The 19,076-nt window shown below is 32.8% G+C and overlaps 7 protein-coding genes across 7 annotated transcripts; 3 read left to right on the forward strand and 4 right to left on the reverse strand.

The window, feature by feature from the left end:
* Positions 1-508: 508 nt before the first annotated feature.
* On the forward strand, positions 509-2,500 carry EAP1 (Eap1p; the record flags this gene model as incomplete). The annotated part of the gene is made up of 1 exon (XM_046078549.1): positions 509-2,500. The coding sequence occupies one exon, from the start codon at positions 509-511 to the stop codon at positions 2,498-2,500; it is 1,992 nt and encodes a 663-aa protein (XP_045936753.1).
* A 239-nt stretch (positions 2,501-2,739) lies between these two features.
* Positions 2,740-3,807, reverse strand: RFC2 (replication factor C subunit 2; the record flags this gene model as incomplete). Its single annotated transcript, XM_046078548.1, has 1 exon — positions 2,740-3,807. One exon carries the CDS (start codon positions 3,805-3,807, stop codon positions 2,740-2,742), a length of 1,068 nt encoding a protein of 355 aa, XP_045936754.1.
* A 1,185-nt stretch (positions 3,808-4,992) lies between these two features.
* YAE1 (Yae1p) lies at positions 4,993-5,421 on the forward strand (the record flags this gene model as incomplete). Its single annotated transcript, XM_046078547.1, has 1 exon — positions 4,993-5,421. One exon carries the CDS (start codon positions 4,993-4,995, stop codon positions 5,419-5,421), a length of 429 nt encoding a protein of 142 aa, XP_045936755.1.
* Positions 5,422-5,521: 100 nt separating this feature from the next.
* On the reverse strand, positions 5,522-12,958 carry TOR1 (phosphatidylinositol kinase-related protein kinase TOR1; the record flags this gene model as incomplete). The annotated part of the gene is made up of 1 exon (XM_046078546.1): positions 5,522-12,958. The coding sequence occupies one exon, from the start codon at positions 12,956-12,958 to the stop codon at positions 5,522-5,524; it is 7,437 nt and encodes a 2,478-aa protein (XP_045936756.1).
* A 913-nt stretch (positions 12,959-13,871) lies between these two features.
* Positions 13,872-15,260, forward strand: ARP3 (actin-related protein 3; the record flags this gene model as incomplete). The annotated part of the gene is made up of 1 exon (XM_046078545.1): positions 13,872-15,260. One exon carries the CDS (start codon positions 13,872-13,874, stop codon positions 15,258-15,260), a length of 1,389 nt encoding a protein of 462 aa, XP_045936757.1.
* A 483-nt stretch (positions 15,261-15,743) lies between these two features.
* CCT5 (chaperonin-containing T-complex subunit CCT5) lies at positions 15,744-17,450 on the reverse strand (the record flags this gene model as incomplete). Its single annotated transcript, XM_046078544.1, has 1 exon — positions 15,744-17,450. The coding sequence occupies one exon, from the start codon at positions 17,448-17,450 to the stop codon at positions 15,744-15,746; it is 1,707 nt and encodes a 568-aa protein (XP_045936758.1).
* Positions 17,451-17,897: 447 nt separating this feature from the next.
* Positions 17,898-18,281, reverse strand: RPA12 (DNA-directed RNA polymerase I core subunit RPA12; the record flags this gene model as incomplete). Its single annotated transcript, XM_046078543.1, has 1 exon — positions 17,898-18,281. One exon carries the CDS (start codon positions 18,279-18,281, stop codon positions 17,898-17,900), a length of 384 nt encoding a protein of 127 aa, XP_045936759.1.
* Between the last annotated feature and the right edge of the window lie 795 nt (positions 18,282-19,076).

Here is a 19,076-nt window from a genome sequence, read left to right on the forward strand (position 1 = left end):
AATCAGCTACATTTTTGGCCTGAGGATAGATTGTAAAGTATAACAATAATTAAATATTTATGAATAAAAGTGTAATTAGTGATGAATTAAATGTAACAGTTGATTTAAAAATTTATTTATTTTTCTTAACAGGGCAAATAACAACGAAGGGAGGAAATACAGGAAGGGAAGGGAAGTGAAAAAAGAGAAGGGGGCGAAAAACTAAATGATATATAAAAGACGAAGTTAAATAGGAAAAAAATAAAAAAAAAAAAAGAAAATTTTTTTCTTTTCTTCTGTTGTATTTATCTTTACTTTTGTTCTTATTTGTTTTTTTAATTTCTTTTTTTAAGTTTACTTTTAATTTACTCTCAAGTATATATAAAATTAAGTCTGTAAAGAAATAATAAATCATTACAAAATTTCAATTAAAAATAAGCAATCTAATCAATATTATAGAACATTGATATATATATAGATAACCAAAAAAAAAAAAATAAAAAAAAAAAGGCAAAACAACAAGTAAATAATGCGAGCACCTGAACTTAGTGATCCATCCATAATGCCTACTACAACTGCCACGTCCAATGCCAATGAAGACAATATAGTGGCGTTTTTAAATAGTATCAAACAAAAAAATCAATTAAATTTTACAACCACATCCTTATCAAAGGAACATGATTTTCTAACAAACGACTATAAACCTAAAGACTGTAAGAACAAAGAATATATATATAGTATTAATGAATTATTGAACTTGAGAAATAATGTGTCCGAAAAGGGGTTGTTGGCGTGTAAAAGCAAATTGCCTATTAAGTCTTTTTGGAGATTAAAGCTGCGTCCTAACAACGACGTGTTATATTCTAATAATGGTTATAATAACAACAGTAATAAGCACTTCAGATATAATCCAACGCATGGCTCTATTAATAACAATATTAAGCAAAAAAACCAGCGCCGTAGGAAATCGCATAGCAAGTACAACAACAATAGTAATGGTAACAACAATAACAATAATAACAATATTAGTGGTGGTAGTAATAACAGTACTGGTGGCAACAACAATACAAACGATTTTATGGGCGATTTTATGGGTGATAGCGAACTATTTCAAATTGAACAGGAAATACAAACAAGTGGAAATTCAATTGCTGATTTTGAAAAATGGAAGGCTAAAATGAAGGAATTGGATCGTAAAAAGAAGGGGTTGCCGGTATTGAAAAATGAAGAGTCGAGTGGTTCCCATAATAATATTAAAATTACCGAACATGAAGAAGAATCGGATAAGGTGTCAGAATATAAATCCACTGGTTCAATTTCAGATTTTTTTAATTTGAAGAATGAATCCAGTAGTAATTTTGAAGAATTGGAGCCAACTAGGCAGCAAGGTCAACAACTTCACCATAATAAGAGTGCTTCGAGATTTTCCTCATTGTTTAATGCTTCTAAAAACACTGATACACTCGATATTACTCCACATGAAGACACCGTCTTATCTTCGCTTGGTAAAGACACATCTACTAACACTTCAACAATAGTGACAAACAATACTTCGCCAGCCTTAAGAGCCAGTTCCAGAATGCTCTCATTTTTTGATAATACAGAATCAACTAAAACAAATAATAAGGAGCCTGAAGAAAATGCTGGGAAACCTAGCCAACAGCAAAATAACTTTTTTTTTCAGAGCTTGTTAAACAAGGGGAAACATCAAAACGAAGAGGATACTTGTTCTGTTAATGACAAATCAGAAGATCTAGGATCAAAAACTCCCCTTTTCTCACATGTTGAAGGGTCCGAGCCAGATGTACATATCAATAATAACAGTAAAGATATAAATAATTATGGAAATATTACTGATAGGTCCAAAAATAATGTGAACAAAAACAATAAAAATGGTAAAAAGAGTAGTAGTGATTATAATACTAAGGATACTAATAACAAAGTGGCATTAAATAGCCAAACTGCCGAAAGCAACGAGGTTTTACCACCACCTGGAATATTTAATGGACCATCTGCGGACAACTTACTTAAGCGTAATATAGGCCCTAATAACAACAATAATAACAACAACAACGCGATTGGTAACAATCTTCCTTTGCCTCCACCAGGGTTTATGGGGTTTGGCCCCAATTTCTTTCCACCGGGTGCTACGCTCCCACCATATATTATGAATCCAACTGTTCCGCAGCAACAAATGGGGACAGTTCCTCAATTATCGCTGCCACAACCACAACAGCAGCAACCACAACCACAGCATTATCATCATCAGATGCCTTATCAGATGTCATTATTACCAATGCAACAGCTTCCACCTGGGCAATTTCCACCTAACTTTATGCCTATGCAATTCACTCCTAATAATAAAATGTCTGGCATACCGCCTCCTATGGGATTTCAGAATTTTCCTCCCTCATATATAAGACAAGAACAACAAGAACAACAAGAACAACAAGAACAACAACATCAACAACATCAACAACAGTTTATGAGAACGTCTAAGGTACCTCCAAATAAAAAGTAGTTATACTTGGACAAAGAACAAAATATTAAATATATATATATATATATATGTAATGAGAATAATCGCATATTAAAATTGCTTTATTATTGATGCTATTATATAGTTTTTTTTTTTTTTTTTTTTATCGTTTTTTTTTTTTTACATTTTCAATTAAGCTTAACCCTGAAGCGCATAATCAGCCCGTAACATGAATACAATTTTATCATTTCATTTTCATCATATATGCATACATTTTACACTTAGTATAATTGAGACAATTGTAAAGATAAATTTAATAGCTGAATATGCTCATTGGTACCATTCGTCAATTTAGAGTCAGTATCAAATAGTAACCAATCAACTTTACTTTGCAAGTTGTCACTCTCTTCAGCTTTAGTATAATAATCATATAATTGTGACACAACTGCCGATACACTCCATCCTTGCCTAATAAAATCATTAACGAAGGTAATTATATACTGAACGTTCTTACTGGATATAGATTCTATTAATTTTTCTAAATAATTGTCTGGAATTACACCAGCTAATTCGTTAATTTGCGCCGAAGTTATTTCTCCAGTTCCATTACTAGTCATTTTGGAGGACGATTGTAATAGTGTAATTGCCTTTCTTAAATCTCCATCACATATTTTTAAAATTTGAAAGCATATACCATTCATATCATCATTTTCAAAATGTAACAATTCCTTAGTAGAAATATATGTCAATCTATCCAACGCATTCGTTTCATTTAATGGTTTAAACCTAAACTTGGTACATCTTGAAGCTAGCGGATCAATGATTCTGGTAACATAGTTACAAATTAGACAAAACCTGGTGACTGAAGAATAAGTTTCCATTGTTCTACGTAGTGCGCTCTGCGCATCTGACGTCATTGAATCGGCTTCATCTAGGATAATAATTTTGTATGGAGGACAAGCATATTTAGCTAAATCATCATTTGTTGGCTTAGAAACGGTTAAACTGGCAAAATTTTTAACTTTTTCACGAACGATGGAAATTCCTCGTTCATCGGACGCATTTAGTTCTAAAACACGTGATTTAATCAGTTTAGGGCCAAATAATTCTTTGGTCAAAGCTAAAATGGTTGAAGTTTTACCTGTACCTGGTGGACCATAAAATAACATGTGCGGCAAATTGGCTGATTTTAAAGATGTTTTTAAAACGGCAATTGCATGTTCCTGGGCTGTAACTTCATCCAAGTTGGAGGGCCTATATTTTTCAACCCATGGCTTGTTGCTGTTGTCTTGTATTCCTAGTGTGGTGGAAGGTGATAATTTGGTTTTTTTATTGGGGAAATCCGTCATATTTGTCCCTTTTAATTACTGTCTTTCTTTTTACTTTTTACTTTTATTTTTCAAGTGAGTTAAACAATTAACATCATGAGCAAAAGAATCCTTAATAAATTAAGAAAAGTTTGATATGTTTAAATGCAAATTGATTTGATGTGCTTTTTTTTTTTTTTCTTTTTCTTTTTTTCTTTTTCTTTTTTTCTTTTTCTTTTTTTCTTTTTCCTTTTTTCTTTTTCTTTTTTTCTTTTTCCTTTTTTCTGTTAAAAGCTTTATAATGTATCGTGTTAAATGATCTGAAGTTTTTGCTAATAATGACCATCGGTAATTCTGTTAGGGCATACACCCATTGTATGAAATACAAACTCGTTGCAAGACCATTCTGCTAGCGACATAATAAGATGCATACAAATAATACCAAAAACACAATTACAATAATAAATAACATCTATATGAGACCAGGCGCATTCCACGATACGATTATTATAGAGATTGTCAAACACAACAACGTGTACTAAGCAGGAATCCTAATGATAGTAATACAAGTATATTACCAATCAAGAGAAATGTTGCAATAAAACAAGCTTTAAGTGAACAACCATTAAATCAGTATTAATCCTAGAACAATAATAAAGACTGCAAATACAAGAGACTTGGTAAAGTAAAGCCAATTATAAGTTGCCGATAACAAAGAAAAACATAGTTGGTAATATAATTCGTGAATAAGCAGTTGAAACAATTTCAAGAAAAAAAAAAAAACAGTATATTTGTGACAATAAGAGGTTAAGTTTGGTTATAGAGGAAACAAGAAAGGTATATATAAAAAGATTGATTTCCAACCTTTCACAAGGCATTATTTTGTCAAGTGATTCATTATCCATATATAACTATTAGCTTAGATCATATAAAAGGGGGGATAATAATAAGGAAAACTAATAAAAAAACAGACTAATTCAATATATATCAAGATTAAACAACCCCAAAAAAACAAACCACTGCATAAATTCTTTTCATAATAAATCACCTAATACGAAGATCCGAGTATAACTTCGGGTAACAACCCAGGCAACAAACCGTTCCAACATTCATTACAATTTTAAACGTTTTTCTAAAAAAAAAAAAAAAAAAAAAAAATCAAAAAAAATCAAAAGGGAGAAAAAAATCAAAAAAAAAAAAAAAAAAAAAAAAGTAAAAATAAACAAAATGGATATTAATAATGATGTCAATGAAATTTGGGATGATGCTAACCACAACAATGACCAGTCTTTTGAAAAAAATCCAGATCTAATAAATCTTCAAGAAAAGCACAGAAAAAGAGGATATTTAGACGGCATAGTTTCTGCTAAAGAAGAAAAATTACAAGACGGATTTGATTCAGCTTATCCTGTAGGTGCTGCTTTGGGTAAAGAAGTTGGTGAAATTATAGGCACTTTACAATTCTTAACTAATTTATATGGTGAAAAAGATCCTAATCTTCAATCAGATTTCAAACTGTGTATTAAGGAATGTTATATTGGCAAAATACTTTCTAACGCAAACTTTAATCATGAATATGAGCTACAAAATAAAATAATTATAGATAAATGGCAAAAAGTGGGTAAGGATTACTTGGAAAAATATATAAATAAATAAAGTATAATATAATCATTCTTATTTTTTTTTTCTTTTTTTTTTTTCTTTTTTTTTTTTCCTCCCCAAGAAAGAAAAAAAAAAAACATAAAAGAAATAATTTCTACCAGAATGAACACCAGCCAATATAATGCTGACATAAGTTTTCTACATTCGTTGCTTGTTGAATCAACTTATCCACTTGATCTTCGACACTTAATTCTTTAAATCTTTTGAAATCATTTCCTGTTAATTTGTTATTAATTCTATTCAAAACCAAAGTGGCTCTTGCATTACGAACCTGAATTCTTTGTTCAATTTCCATACGAGCAGCCTCTTCCGTAGTGATTTGACCATTTCTTAACATTTCACTAGGGTTTGTTAAAGTCAATTGAATGCCTGTTTGCTCCGTGATGGTTTCCGTTGGTAGGTCAAACCCCCAATTAATTAACGGATCATACGCAAAGGCTTCTAAGATAGCCATCAAAGATTCCTTATTATCTCTTAAAACCCTCATGACATTTTCACATGTAATACGGAAACTGCCTTCAATTCCACTAACTTCCATTGCATAGGTTAACATTCTGGTTAATCTAAATGGTACCTTTTCTGGATATTTCTCTCTTAATATAGCTGCTTCAAAACAATCACCAAAATCAATATGGATAACTTTACCAGTGACACGATCCAACATTAAATTACTTGGGTGGCGATCACCCAAACCCAAAATGTAACCCACCATGGACATTACTGCTAACGAACGTGTATAGGTCGTACGACGTTCTAGCCAGGATTCTGAAGATCTACTTTTTAACCATAATACCCTATATAAATCCTGTCCTTTAGTATTATCTAACGCATAGGTAAATACCTCCACCTTTTCTAATAGAGTTAATGTGTCATAATCTGGAGACATTTGCAACATTGTCATGTGTTCCAAACTTAGTTGGATATTGTGAGCGGCTCTATATTCCTTGATCAAAACATGGAATGTATCACTATTTGGAACCCAACCTAGCAAACCAGACTTGGGTGATAATGGGATAGCTGGATACCTTTGAATATCTAAATGTCTTTGGAAACATTCAGAATCATTATGCAATAGAGTGTTTACTAAACCAAATAATTGCATAACTAGATTATCTTGTCTAATATCTTCATGTCCCTTTAGTACATATTGATAGTCTCTCCCATCACTACCTTTTATTGACAAGCGGCGAGGCCTTTGCTTTGATGAAATTACCGAAAAAACAGGCTCGAAATATGAAATTCTAATAACAGTTTTGCCCGCATGGTAAGTACCAGGAAGCGCCAATTCTAGATCATGCGCTTCTAACAACCGAGGAGACACATGCTGCAATTCTAAAGTTTGGAGTTGTGGCAATTGTCTACTAATACGTCTGAAAACGTTGTAGTAGATATCCCAAGCCTGATTTAAATTACTAATGTCCTTGGTTTGTTTAAAATTCATTATCCATTCATACGCATCATCTAGATCTCTACCAAAGGAATTTTGAAATGCAATCTCTTTCAAAGTTTCAGGTCCTCTTCTCAACATTTCATGCAATGGTTCTAATGTTTCAAACATTTTTTCTGTGTTATGCTCGCCAAAAAATTGTCTACTAGCATCCTCCAAACCTTCATACCATAGTTCATGCCATAAAACAGCCACCCTAATTAATTCATGACTTACTAACTCCGCTTGGTCCACCAATACTGAACTATGTATTCTCATTTTCTCAATGATACTTAACGCAGCTCTTTGTCTAGAAACAGATTCTGATTTAATAGCAACTGTTAATGGGTATATCAAAGCCTGCGGATGTGCTTTACCCAAATCAGATAGCAATGACAACAAGGTTTTAGAGACATTTTTATTAGGCTGATGTATACGAGAAATTAGCTGAGGTATGACGGACAACCAGTTGTCAATTTTTATTAAATTAAAACCCTCATGGATAGCCTGCGAAGCCTCGTTTATACCACCAAATGTAAACCATAAAGTCAATAAACGTAACGTGTCTTGTAATGAATTTGATTCGGATAATGAAATGGAATGGAAGAAGCCCTTGATAGCTGGAACAACGTGTCTTTGAATCAATTCTGGCGGATAATTATCACTCATGTTGTTATTATTATTCATATTCATTCTGTTCATATCAAAAATGGAATTGCTCTCCTTATTTTTATTTTTATTTTTATTTTTTTCTTCACTAACATCTACATCAATTGCATCATCGTCAATTTCTTCGATTTTCCCACTATCAACTTGATCTCTCATACTGGATGTTAATAGTGAAATAACTTCAAAATTGGCCAACGCCCAATTATGCCAAGCTTTATACCACGTGTCGTCAAAATGAGTGGCCAATAAATAAGAACCTAAAATCGCATCGGGATTCTCAATTCTCCAATTTGGACTTAGAGCCACACGCCATTCACCTTGTTTCAAAAAACAACGCGCTAGTAATTTTGTATATTCTTTAATATTCTGAGGTGGAATAGTGCTATTGGTAGGAATGCTTTTCGCAATCATGTTACTTGGATCCAACCCTAAATCATGAGCCATCCTAGAGGTAAAATTAATCAAATAGCGCAAAGCTTCATTTTGGGACCCAGTAGCCCACATAAACTTTAACTGGGCATAGACAACAGGCGGCGGAGCCCTAGCGGTGTTCGGATGTTGTGGATCTCCACCTTCTTCTAATAACGAATTTAAAGCCTTTTGAGCCAACCGTAACCTAGAGGATTTTCTGCATAAATTGGCAAACTTGATCCAGATATCTATATCTTGTTTGGGCTTAATAACCAGAGATCTGACTCGTAATATTCTTTGCCAGACATCTACATTTTTTTGACAACCTAATAACCTGATTTTCCAGGTATTTCTCATTAGCGCCTTCTTTTTACTTAGAGTGGGTAATTTTTTGTATTCAATAATTTCCTCTAATTCAGCAATCATTTGAGTACGAACAACAACGTTATATGCTCTGTTGTAACTTTCATTAATCAAGGCTGAGATTTCAGTAACTAGCAAATCACGTGCTTGTCCAATGTGCACCGCCGCCTCGTTAAAATTATTTCTATGCAAGCTCAAAATTGCATCAAAAAACGCTTTATCAGGCGATTGGGGCTTCATGACATATATGTATTTTTCAATCCTATCCCATTGACCCAATCCCCAAGAAGCAGCGGCAGCCAAGGGAGCCATCAATCTTTTAATTATCAGTGAAGAGGTATCCCACTTATTGGATGCTAGCTCAGATAACTGTTCCCATTCACCCAACGCATGCAAAGACCTCATCTTACCCATCATAATCTCTATATTGTCACCGTGTCCTTCTGCCTCCCTTTTATTATAAGCAGCCAATGCATCCTCCCATCGCTGCAATTTTTCGTACCAAGTTTCCTTTAGTTGTAAATCGTGATGTTGTTGTGCATGTTTTAAAATACCAATAGCAGCATCTGTTTGATGCAATTGATTATTGATACTAATTAATGATTCAATAGTAGAGGTAGTTGGCTCCTGAATAAATTCAATTTCCTTGTAATGCAAAGCTTTTGCAAACGCATGACATTTCTGTGCATATTGCCCCAACTTAGATATACGAATGGGTAACGGCTTGTCATCATGTTCCATAAATTCTACCAAGTTTAACAATACTTGGTGGATTTCAGGTGGGTTATTCGGAGCCGATAGTGCAACACATAAGGACTTAATCAAATCATCCTGGTATTGCGAATACAATTCACTCCAACAACTCGAAAAAGATGCATTAAAAAGCTCTTTAGCTAATGGATAGTATATGCTACCCAAAGAGGCGCAGGCTCTCAAGGCATGAGATGGTGATTCTTTTAAAAACTGAATTGATAACCTTCTTAACCAATCTTGCCAGTCCTCTTTAGTACGTTGCTGGGAGGAATCCCAGGAGTTTTTCAAGACTTGTTGATTAACCGGCAATTTTTTCGTCTGTACATTGGAGTCGTTGAATTCATTTTGTTGTTCGTCAAAGTCTTTATCAATAATAATATTTCTTGGTAACGGTTCATTGTTTAGTAGCTTGTTAACCAATTGGTCATAAATTGTATGTTGAATATTGTTTTTAACCAGAACTTTGTTGATAACTGTTATATAAATAATAAAGTCTGTGTCCATTTGTAGTAATAATAAACTTAATGTATTGATTATCGATTTGATTGTATCTTGATCGCTAGCGTTTAATATACGAACCAAAGCGTGCACGATCCTAGAGGACATTTCACCTAGACTAACATTTCTGGCTAACTTACCCAAAGTAACAATAGAAACTTTTTTCAAGGGACCACTGTTATATTCAGCAATTCTCACAATGGTTGGAACGATCAAATGGGAAAACTCTTCCAAGTTTGAACCAAATACCACTAACGACTTCATAATTCTAATAGAAACTACTTTTTTCGAGGAAACATCATTTTCCAAAACATTCAAAAATAAAGTTAAAGTTATTGGCAAGTATTGTTTAAAATCTCCCTCAAGAGCCTTTGACAATGATTCAATAACAGAAATGATGGTTAATTGTAAAGAGACCATAGAAAAGAGCTCTTGGATTACATCGAATATGTTGGATACATATGGTCTTATATGTTGTTTCATTATTGAACTTAAAGAACCTAACTGTTGGAAGTAAAATTCAAGCAACGAGGGGGGACAGGTATGCATGGCCTTTATTATACCAGGAATCACATCCTTTAAAAATGCAACACATCTCAAACGCAAAGCTTGGAAAATAATCATAATTGCCTGTACCACGGCAGTGTGATGGAGTGATAAGGAGGGATCTTTCAAAATTTTCATCAAGGTACCAATGACTACAGTTGGGTAATAATCTTCATTTGATGGTGACATTCCCTTCATCAACAAACTAACATCTAGTGGTGGGGCATTTTGCTCGACAGAAACTTTTTCGCTTGAATTCCTTTCCAGTTCTCTTTGTTTATAAGGATCTAATGCCCCTAAAACACCAATTAGCTTTACCGTTTCTCTTTTAATATTCTGAGAGCTTTCGGTTTTTAATAAGTTTAGAAGAATGCCCAATAATTGGGGGTAGTCCAAGTAGGGTTGAATGACATAACCCGAGGAAGCTGCAACTTGACCTAAAGTTTTTAAAGCGGCATCCCTCTTGAAGGAATTCGATTGATCTTGAAAACAACTTATAATCAAAGGCATCAAATCAGTTAAAAAGGGCATAATATCCTCGCCACCAACAGTAGCCAATTCTCCAATCGCGACCAATGCCGTGGTGGCTACAGATGATGAACTATCTTCAGCCTTTGGTAATAAAACTTCTAGGATTGAATCAATATAAGGTTTGGTCACATCTTCGCTAGAGCTTATTAAAACAGATATCAACGATGCACTTTCCTCCTTTTTCCTACTCATTGTAAAATATTTCAGTTGCGTTAAAAGCTGTAGTAAAGTTTTGCGCAAACACGGAATAACATAGGCTGAATTAATTGCTGAAAGTCTCCCAATAATCCTCATCACTTCCAACTGAATAGCAAACACCTCGTCATTTAAAGCCAGAAATAACAACCTGACATTATAGGGCTGAGATAACTGGTAATCAAAATGAGAACCCAAACGTTTCAAGATTTCAAATCTAATTTCAGCAACTGGATCTGTAATAGCTACTATCAATAATTTACCCAAGACCTCAGAAACAGTGTTAAGAGCATGCATCGATGTTTGTCTGTATATGGAATCACTAGAGAATAAGTCGCAGGACGTCAAAGCAGCAGCTTTCCTTACTAACGGGTTTTCATGCTCAATATAACGGATAGTGACCAACCTAACCAATTCAGATAAAGAATAACTTTGTTTAACTGTTTCTAACATTTTCAATGCTTGGATTAAATATTGCGCATCTTTACTATCATCATTTATCTCACCGGTTTTCTTTAAAATTGTCTGGTCTCTATAGTGTCTTGCTTTAGTTTCGTTCAGAGATTTCATAGGAACTGGGGATCCTTGGTATTTAAACTTTTCCCCACTTAACGTGTAGCATAGTAAATTCAATAAATTTTCATCTATTTTGGAGCTTAAAGCCGGTATTTTCCTTTTTAATATCATTAAAGTATCCTCCATATAATCAGAAAGCGGACAGTCTAGCATCAAGCCCAACAAATCTCTATTTAAATGCTTGGACAATGCGGTACCCACAGCACAGGCCAATTTGCCTATACAATAAAATACCTCCCCCTCGTAACCGTGCCTTACTTTGTACTTAGTCCTCAAACAAACCCTTATGTTATCCAAAATTGCAGAAATATAGGGGGAAATATTGGATTCCACTTGGAAGGCAATATCGCCAATCGAAATAAATATAGCAGCTTTATCTGATGAGGTGTGATTTAAACTGTTGTTATTATTTTTCAAAAGGGACAAATAATAGACCATTACTTGATCCAAATATTTTGAGGTAAACTTTAGCGCATTAAATGTCGCAAAAAGAGGTAGAATGGTATAAACTTCTCTTCTAATAACATCATATTTATGATCTCTATATCTTAAAGTATTTTCATAAAATGTGTCGAATTTATCTTGTAATTGTGATTTTATTTGTAATAAGTCTCGATAGACTAATAATGACCCATGGATTGATTCATTGGTGTTCATTTGAAAGCCATAATTACAACCTTGAAACAATTTTTCGCACCAATGTTTAATCAATTTGGAGTCCCTATTTTCCAAAATATTCAAACACTTGCCTAATATTACAGCCGCATCGGTTCTGATGAGTAGTTTATAATCTCTCAAAGCCCTCCAAATATTATCCAATATAGAGTTAACATAGGGGTATAATAAATATGGCGAATTACTGGCTATAGCGTTAATTATTAACAAAGCTGCGTGCTTTTTATACTCTTGTTTAGAATTTGCGCTGGAAGATTCTGGTGATGTAGTTAACCATTCAATGCAGTTTTTTGCCTCGTATTCTACAAAATCAGAAGTTAAAGCACCACCAGGGACGGCCAATTTCCCTAAACTATTAGCCGCAGCCCGCATGACCCCAATGTCATTTGACGGAATCAAGACTCGTAAATAGTTGGCCATTCTAGGTGTTTGGTTTGGCAATTCATCAGTAGAATTGAAGAAATCAATTAAGGTATCAACAGCCAGTATACCGCCTAGTTTTTGGTTACTATCTGACCCATGGATAAGTTCAAAAATTTGATTATTAATGTCATTTGTGAACCTCTGGAATTGTTCACTACTAACCTCACGTGCTAAAGTAATTAAACTGGTCTTCAATTCATAGGATGCATTTAATCTTTCGTGTACGTTGGGGCTCTTTAACTTTTGAAAAATTAATGAGAATGCGTTGGTTGCTGAACCAGAATCAGTATCAACCACGGCTTCCCCAGCAGCAGCAGAGGGGGAAGAGTTAGGATTGTGGCTATTTGGATTTGTATTTGAGGGACTATTTTTTTTGTTCTTTAAGGTATGAGCCCTATCTGATGATGGTAATAGTTTTCTTAAGGCTGAAGAGGAACCATCTAGTTTTTTATGGTTACTTAACATGAAGTTGTTTTTTCTCTTTTTAAAATTTTTGTTAATAAAAGTGTTATTGTGACTTTTGTTGTTTAATGTTGTTGTAATTAATTTACTGTTTAGTATAATTTTTTTTTTTTAATTAAACATATAAATTAATTTACTCTCAGTAAAAATACTTAAATACGTACAAAGTGGACTGGAGCAAAAGAAAAATATAAGTTAACGCTTTTCGCCAAAAATAACATGAATTTTATAAAAGATAGCTAAGATATTCCAAGTAGTGGTTTGTGCACGTGTTTCTCTGGATGAGGAAAAAAGAGTAAAAAAAAATTTTTTTTTTTTTTTTCTTTGCTGTATTTACATTAAAGTTCTTATCAACATTAGCTCAAAAAAACCAAGTTAGGAACCAGGGTTATTTAATTTAGCTGAGAATAACATTTTGTTAATATGGATAAGGTAGATCACTTGCATTATGTAAAGTTGCCAAATAAAAATTTTATCTGTTTAATAGTTTTCAAAGACATGATGCTACTGTGATATATAAATTCCAAATACCTTCCCGTACACAATGATGTGATCAACTCATTTCGTTTCTGCCTGGTTTATAAGAGCTTTTATTATTTTATTATATATATAAAAAAAAACAAAAAAAAATAATTCCTAAATAAAAAAAAATAATTCCCAAATAAAAAACAATCTTATGCTATATTTATTTTTTGTTTGAAAAACTCGCTTTGGCTCTCCTTTTTTTTTTTTTTTTTTTTTTTCTCCCCTTCCCTCCCAAATATATATATATTTTCCTATGTAATTCAAATATTAATATCCACTTCCTAACGTAAATTAAACTTAAACAGTTCATCAATTATCCACACTATTGAGTAATCTACTCTATAAATATACAAAAACACATTATCGCGAATCAATTGAGAAAACATATAAAATGTCATACTTAAATAATCCAGCAGTTGTCATGGACAATGGTACCGGTTTAACCAAATTAGGGTTTGCCGGTAATGATTCACCATCTTGGGTTTTCCCTACAGCAATTGCTACCTCCAGTGGTAATGGCAACAGTGGGTCTACAATGTTAAAAAAAACCTCTGTGATGGATAATGAAGGCGCGGTTTCCAATAATGGACCACAAAGCATAAAGGCTTATTTAACTCCAAATTCTACATCCGCTACGAGCTTTAATAACCTAAGTTCCAACGCTTTACTATCCAATAATTTGGCTGGGAAAAGAGGCACAGAAGATTTAGATTTTTACATTGGTAACGAAGCCTTGATAGCATCACAAGGCGCAGGATATTCGTTAAGTTACCCAATTAGACATGGTCAAGTGGACAATTGGGATCATATGGAAAGATTTTGGGAAAACTCTATTTTTAAATATCTAAGAACTGAACCTGAAGATCATTGCTTTTTATTAACTGAGCCACCTTTAAATCCACCTGAAAATAGGGAGCAAGTTGCAGAAATTTTTTTTGAAAGTTTTAATTGTGCTGGTCTGTATATTGCTGTTCAGGCAGTTTTAGCCCTAGCTGCTTCTTGGACGTCTCCCAAAGTTACTGATAGGTCATTGACGGGTACTGTTATTGATTCTGGTGACGGCGTCACACACGTCATTCCAGTGGCTGAGGGTTATGTTATTGGTTCTGCCATTAAGAATATTCCGATTGCTGGTAGGGATATCACATTGTTTATCCAACAGTTATTAAGAGAGCGTGGGGAAGCCGATACTTCGTTGAAAACAGCTGAAAGAATTAAGCAAGAATATTGTTATGTTTGTCCAGATATTGTTAAAGAATTTAACAAATTTGACAGGGATTCCAGCAAATTTGCTCAATTTGTTGTTGAAAACCAAGAAAAAACACAGAAAAAGATAATCGATGTTGGTTATGAAAGATTTTTGGCTCCTGAAATTTTCTTTAATCCTGAAATCGCATCATCTGACTTTTTGATTCCATTACCTAACCTAGTTGATCAAACAATACAAGCTTGTCCAATCGATGTTCGGAAGGGGTTGTATCGTAATATTGTTTTAAGTGGTGGCTCAACAATGTTTAAAGATTATGGTCGTCGTTTGCAAAGGGATTTAAAAAGTTTGGTTAATGCTAGAATTCAACAAAGCGAACTTTTAAGTGGGACTAAATCCACCGGTGTAGATGTGGAAGTTATTTCTCATAGAAGACAAAGAAATGCTGTATGGTTTGGCGGGTCTTTATTGGCACAAACTGCAGAGTTTAAGAGTCATTGTCATACTAAAAAAGATTATGATGAATATGGCCCAGCCATTGTCAGGAACTTTAGTTTATTTAATATGGTTTGATATATATATATATATGTATATATTCATAATCTAATGTTGTTAGGAATATAAAGAGCCAATGTTTATTTTATTTTTTCCCATATTTTATTTTCCACACATAATTGCTTCTTTTTTCTTCTTCAATTTTTTTCTTCAATTTTTTTTTTTTTTTTTTTTTTTTTTTTTTAAAGCTACATTATATAGAAATTCTGTATATCTAAAAACAATACGTACGACACCCTTTTATGTAATAATAATATATATATATATATATATATATGTATAGTATTTGATATTCTGAAATATGATTACACACATATGATGCTAAGGGTGCTTAATACATTTAAATATTATATTTGCAACTTAATTGAAAACAGCATCTTTAGAAGAAAGAAAAAAAAAAAAGAAAATGGGAGAAAAATAACATACAATTATACCATAGTATATATTTATACATATGTTTAAAATAAAAAGCATTACTGAAAAATAATCCCACTATATTATTTAATAGTTGTCTTTACCGCTTATAATTACATTATCTATTTTCAAGATCATTCTACATAGTTGTGTGGCCAACAATATTTGTTGTTTTTTGCCAACCAATGGATCGACCACAAACAACTCTTCCATATCATTGGTATTATTACCTAGGCAGTCAACACCGAGATTAGAAATATTTTCTCTTGCTTGCGCACTTTTAATGCTAGATAAAACTTCTATTGGATCTAAACCACTGTTTTCAGCTAAAGTCATTGGAATAGAGTCCAAAGCCTTAGCAAATCCACGGAAAGCATACTGATCAATGCCTCTTTGTTTGTCAGCTTCTTCTGAAACGGCCAATGACATAGAAACTTCCGCAGCACCACCACCATAAACAATCCTTGAGTCCTTGCATAAATTACGAACTGCGCATAAGGAATCGTGTAAAGCTCTTTTAGCCTCGTCCACAATCATCTTGTTGGAACCTCTAATGAAACAGGTGACCATATTTGTGTATTTATCATCCTTGTTTTTCTTATGTTCGTTTTCAATTACTAACATACGATCTTTTGTGGTACCAAATTCCAATTCAGAAACAGAAGAACATTTGCCCAATTTTTCAGCCGACAAATCTTGGAAACGTGGAACTATACGACCATTGGTGGCGATAGCAATTAATTCTAACTCCTGACCACCAACCCATCTAACAGCAGGTAGTTCATTCTGTAACAATAAATGGTTAGCCTCATCATCGAACCCCCACTGACATATTACTACATCTGCTCCCGAGTCTTTAACAAAAGTGATCATCTCTTTAAATTTATCTTGCTCGTAGTTTTGTAATTTCTCATATTCCTGAACAGTAGAAATATCTAACTTGTGTTTAGTCTTAGGTTTTGGCGGTTCAAACGGGCAAGTTAATATAGCTAATTTGACAGAATCTTGCCCCTCTTTAGGAACAATCTTCTTTGGCATTTGAGGATGTGAAAAATCTTTATCTAATAAAACACCATTGATTAGTTTGCTATCTTTTAGCGAACCACCAACTCTACCTTCCAACTTAATCAGTTCAAAATCTACATCCTTACGTTCCCAATCAACAACAGAAACAATGGCGTCAACAGCCATAGATGCAAACTTGTGGTGCTCCTTGGAGACAATTTTAGAATTTAGAGAAGTGGAAGCCACTTTATATAACATGTCAATAAAATTTTTTCTATCGACATTGAATAAGTCCTGACCAATAGTATCTAGATGTTTAACAGCAATTTTACAAGCCTCATCGAAACCATTGGCAATTTTAATTGGATGAATACCTTTTTCAATTAATTCCAGAGCTTGGTCCAATAGAGATGAAGCTAAAACAACTACACCAGTAGTACCATCACCAATCTCATCATCTTGCGACTTGGATAATTCAACTAATAATTTAGCAATTTCATTGTCCAACTCCATCTGGGATAGAATGGTAGCGCCATCGTTTGTGATCGTGATGTCGCCATCTGGGCTAATTAAAATTTTATCTAAACCTCTTGGTCCTAAAGATGATTTAATAATGTCACAGACAGCTCTTGCTGCAAAAATATGGGATTTTTTAGCCTCTAGTCCATGTTGTCTTCTTTTATTTGATTGGTCTCTGACAATAATAAATGGTCTGCCCATCTCATCCTGTGCTACAATTGCGTTGGATAAATCAGGCATAGGGACTTGTTGATGTTGAGGAGCTGCCATGGTTTTTTGCTACTATATTTGTTGTAGTTTATTTATTTATTCTTTTTATTTTAAAGTATTGTGGCAAGATTATAAAACAAACTATAGGACGCAAACTAAGTTGAACGATAATATATATTTGCCACTATTATTTTTAGACAGGGTAACAAAAGCTTAAAAAATTTTTTTTCCCTCTATTTTTTTTCTTTTTTTTTTTTCTTTTTTTTTTCTTTTTTTAATAACAAGAATTTACGGATGTAATCTGTTTCTTTTTTTTTATCTTTTACATAAAGTAAAGCTTTAGTTCTTCTCTTAGAAAACAAAAAGAGGGGAAAAAAAAAAAAAAAAAAAAAAAAAAAAATCAAATCATTTTATACGGTTTATGCGTCGCTATAATTAAAAGCCTATAAATACAATATCATTTTTATACAAATGGGGTATGTTTTTCATATATATAATTATATCGAACTAATTATTTGTTCTAGTTCTATAGCCACACGAAGTACAAGTGTAAAAAACAGTAGCACCTTCATCAGCAGATCTTAGTTGTAAGGTATGATAGCTCATTTCATCGTTACCACATTGAGGACATTTTTCCTTAATGATGGCTCCTGATCCACTGCCATTCAATTCATTCTTCTTTAAGCTAGTTTTCACTACTGATTTTTTCGCATGTAATTTCGAGGGGAATGCATCTTGTGCTGTTTTCGTGATAACTTTTAAATTTTTAAAATTTGACTTGGGATAACTTGCCTCACATTGTGAACAATCCAAACTTGAAGAATTGTTATTTGAGTTATCCAATAGATTACCACATTCTACACAAAAAATTAAAGAACCAACTACTGACATAACCTTTTTTTTTGTTCGAGCTTTAATGATTGTCTGATAATTCTTTTGGTGACATTCGTATCTATTATTGATAAATAAATATATTCAATGGGGGATAGAAAAAAAAAGAAAAAAGAAAAAAAAAAAAAAAAAAAAGCGAATTTTTCTGAAAAAAAAAAAAAAAAAAAAAAAAAAAAAAAAAAAACATATGGAAGAACACAGAAAAAAAAAAAAAAAAAAAAAGAAAAGTTTACCCAATTTTTTGGGACGTGTTTTTCTTTACTGTATGAATATAACACACCGACACATTATTAACAAAAAAAATAGTATTAGATTCAGCATACGGATGTATCTTTTATTTTATTTAAAAGACCTTTGAGTTTACAATTATTATAAAGGATAATTAGCAAACTATCTTCAAATTTATTTATTTATAATGTGTAACAACTATTTGCTCTTAATTCTCTAATTCCCTTTTTCCAATCCAAATACACTAACAAAAAATTTTCTTTCCAGAAATAGTGCTTGTGATGAAAGTAATTTTTTTTTTGAATGAGATTCTGGCATCGATAATTTTTCATTTTTCAATTGTCACTAAATATTATAATTGCAAAATTTTACAAGCTTTTCCAACTCTGACATAATATAAATCAATAAATATACATTGTATGATTAGAAATAGCCTTATGATTTATATTGTATGGATACATGCAATATAGTATCACGTTAAAAACATATTTATATTTAATAAATGAAAAAAAATATTTGAACTCGGTTAATTTTTTGCTAGAAACAAGTAATCAGTGTTTATAGATT

Source organism: Saccharomycodes ludwigii, chromosome I (assembly GCF_020623625.1).
Source record: "Saccharomycodes ludwigii strain NBRC 1722 chromosome I, whole genome shotgun sequence".
NCBI lineage: Eukaryota > Fungi > Ascomycota > Saccharomycetes > Saccharomycodales > Saccharomycodaceae > Saccharomycodes > Saccharomycodes ludwigii.